A 3,690-nucleotide genomic window follows, 5' to 3' on the forward strand; every position below is an offset into this window, starting at 1 on the left:
GCGATACCTGACAACAGCCTGACAAATAATAATAATAATAATAATAATGATAAAACAAATTGAAAAATAATTTTTGATTTTTTTTTAACGACAAAAGACAAAATGGCGAACATTCTTTGAACAACTTTTTAATACTTGAAAAAAATAATAAAATTAAGATGATTTTTTTTTTTTTTTACGATTTTTAACTTTTGCAAATGAGAAAATTTGTGGGAAAGAGAGAGATAAATAGATAGAGATAAAGTGAGAGAGAAAGAAAGAGAGAATAAAATGTTTGTAAAAAAAAAAAAGGTCGTAAAAGACTATTTTCTCCAGTCGTCGGTTAAAAAAAAAAAAAAAAGAAAAAACAAATTAGTCGATTTGCATTTAAATAGAAGAAGTTAAGTCTGGATAATTTTAGGGCCCTGGAAAAGGTTTTTTATCGATGTTATAACTTCTCCAGACATCATTTTTATACACACACATTTTTTTTTATGATTTGTTGTTTGCTGACGTTTTTGTTTTTTTTTCTTTAATGCTCGTTTTTCTCCCCACGATTTTCTTACCCGATCGGGTACTTATTATTATTATTATTATTATTATTATTGCAGAAACCGCTCGAAGGTGTTTTGTTTAGTTTGAGATCGAAAAAGGAAAAAAATTCTTATCTGTCATTGGAATTAAAAGAACCGGACAGAATAAGAATTTTACATTCTGGAAAAAATGGAACTCAAGCCATCGTCATACCGATGAAAATAAATGACGGACATTGGCATCAACTCGGAATTGCGTTCGTATTTTTTTTATTTATTTTAACGATGATTAACTTCCGGAGGGGTGAGGTGGGGAGGTGATAAAGCTGTCGTCGCGCCTGTTGACGTCATCGTTTTTTTTTTTTTTTCCAGATTGCAAGATGATAATTCCGTACGAAGTTTTTTAGATTGCGCATGGGTTAGCACTGATATATTGAAAAGAAACGAATTGTATCATCCGGAAGATGCGGATTTAATTATAGGTTATCTTTTTCAGGTATTTTTCAATTTCCGTTTTTGGACAAAAAACGCCGCTAAAATTTTTCATTTAAATTTTTTTTTTTTTGAATTTCTCAACAGGGAGAACTAGAACAATTAATGATCGTTTCAAATCCAGGTGCTGTTGCCCAACAATGTTCCAGCACGAAAATTCCAATTTTCGATCCGACGATAATCGACCAAAATGAAAGAAAAAAAAAAAAAAATTTTTTTACGAATAAAAAAACTAAAAAAAAAATTCAACACCACCATCACCAGCATCAACAGCACCAACAGCATCGACAGCATCATCATCGTCGCCAAAGGGAAAAATTACTATTTAAAAAAATAAATAAATTTACTCGAGATGATGAATCGATTGAAGGAAGCGGTTATGGAGGATCATCTTTCAATAAAACCGACTTTGGTTAGTTTTTTTTTTTTTTTAAACCACAAAAGTTTTCGTTTTTTTTTACGAGAGGGAAAAAAAAAGGTTTTAAATTATGAGATTTAAATTTTCGCGCGTGCGCATGCGCAAACGCACGCACGCACAGCATCCGAAAGGATTTATTTATTTTTAACTCTTTTAAGGTTTCCCCACAACACGAAAAAAAAAAGATTCGTTTATTATTAATCTCGTGTTTGTTCGTTCCCCTCCCCCCTTTCCCCCTTTGTTTATTCGTTTAATGTTATTTCATCCCCCTCCCCCCGACTCCCCCGCGTTTATTATTATTATCATCGTCGTAGTGTCTTTAAATTGAATTATTTATTTTTAAAAAAAAAGTTTTGTCTTTTATTATTTTTGGAATTTTTTTTTTAAAGGAAAAAAGGGAAAAATCCCTGGGCTCTCATTTTTCTTATCCTTCGTCTTTTTCTACAGTTTCCCCCCCCCCTCCCGTCAAAGTTTGTATTTAAGAAAAAGATAGAAAAAGGAAACAGAGAAAAAGTAATGGAGGATGAATGAGGTAGTGTAAAGGGAGTAGAAAAAAAAAAAAAGTTTGATTAAGAAATTGAAAGAAAAAAAAAAAATATTGAAAGTTTAAAAAGAATTGTTTTTAATATAAAAAAAAGAGCGTTAAAAGATGAACTGGAGGAAAAGAAGAGAAAATTCTGGAATTTTCCCTTTTTTTCTTTTATTCTTTTTCTCCTTTTTCATTTTCCTTTTCTTTCTTTGTTCGTTTAAGGAAAACTTTAAGTATTAAGTTTAAGCCTTTTTATTTTCTCTTTTTTCCCGTTAAATATTTTTTTTCTTTGCTCTTTCCAAAAAATCTACCCCCCCTCCACCTCCCCTCTCCCCTCCTCTCTCCCTCACGGTTTATGCTACTACGATGATGATAATGATAATAATAATTTTATAATTACAGAAATCGAATGGTCCGAATGGTCTCCGTGTTCTCAAACATGCGGTCACGGTTTACAGACGAGATATTCGAGATGCGTTGACGACGGAAATGAATTGGAATTATGTTTAGAATCCGGAAGTGAAAAAACGGAAACAAGATCGTGCATATTAAACACTTGCGATTATTCGTTATTTAAAAAAAAAAAAAAAAAAAAAAATTACCAATTTCTATCGTCGAAATGGAAAAAAAGAAGGTTTTCTTATGGGAGCAAATTCAAATCGGACGTGATTTCCAGTCGAAAGGATTTAAATACGATATCGAATATGGAAAATAATGATAATGATAATAATAATAATAATAATGATTCGTATAATTTTTACGATACGGATATATTTCGTAAAAATATTAACAACGATCCTTTTGATATATATTTTACCGACAATTATACAACGCAACAATCGACAACTGGAAAAAAATTTCACCGCCACCGCGACGACGACGACGACGACGACAACGACGACGATGATAATAATAATAAAATGGAATCGAATAAACGCTGGAATTTATTGAAAAGGAAAATCTATAAAGAACAGGGTAAGTTTTTTTTATTTATTTATTCTTATTATTATTATTATCGTTATTAATTGAGTTTAATTAAATTTTATTAAAATATTTCTCCGGTTCCCTTTATCCTCTTCCTCCCTCCTCTTTCTCCTTCTTTTTCCTTCCCCCATTTTCTCATTCATCCAAATGAAAATCCATTCCTTTTTTTTTGTTTTCTTTATCTACCTTCCTCCCTCCCCCCTCCCTCCTCGGAAAAAAATACTTTTAATAAATTCTTTTTTTTCTTTTTTTCAACGGAAAAGTTTAAAATTTTCCTTTTTTCCCGCCAAAAATTAGGTTAGATTAAAAAATTTTTTTCTTTTATTTTGAAACGCAAAATTATTTTTTTTATTCTTTCTTTCTTTCTTTTTCTTTTAAAAAAAATTTATTAATTCGATATACAAGTTAATAACTTATTATTATTATTATTATTTATTAATTTTTAACGATGATAATAATAATAATAATAATAATGCGAAAATGTAAACGAAAAAAAAAAAAAAAAACGATGGACTTACGAGAGGGCGAGAGGAAATTAATTTATTAATTGTTATTATTATTATTTTAATAAAAAAAATTTATGTAAATATTTACGTACGTTATTTTTAATAATAATAATAATAATTTTTTGCAAATGGGTTTTATATGTAAAAAGGAAAAAAGAAAAGAAAAACTTAAAAAAAGGAAAATTTTTTTTTTACCGTCGGACCCAATTACCGGGGGGCAGTAAATTAATTTATTATTACTATTATTAT

General features: G+C 29.4%; 1 protein-coding gene across 1 annotated transcript; it reads left to right on the forward strand.

The window, feature by feature from the left end:
• Positions 1 to 270: 270 nt before the first annotated feature.
• On the forward strand, positions 271 to 1,421 carry Phum_PHUM547830 (uncharacterized protein; the record flags this gene model as incomplete). The annotated part of the gene is made up of 4 exons (XM_002431745.1): positions 271 to 276; positions 591 to 769; positions 885 to 1,008; positions 1,092 to 1,421. 4 exons carry the CDS (start codon positions 271 to 273, stop codon positions 1,419 to 1,421), a joined length of 639 nt encoding a protein of 212 aa, XP_002431790.1.
• Between the last annotated feature and the right edge of the window lie 2,269 nt (positions 1,422 to 3,690).

Source organism: Pediculus humanus, genomic scaffold (assembly GCF_000006295.1).
Source record: "Pediculus humanus corporis 1103172108293 genomic scaffold, whole genome shotgun sequence".
Classification (NCBI taxonomy): Eukaryota; Metazoa; Arthropoda; class Insecta; order Psocodea; family Pediculidae; genus Pediculus; species Pediculus humanus.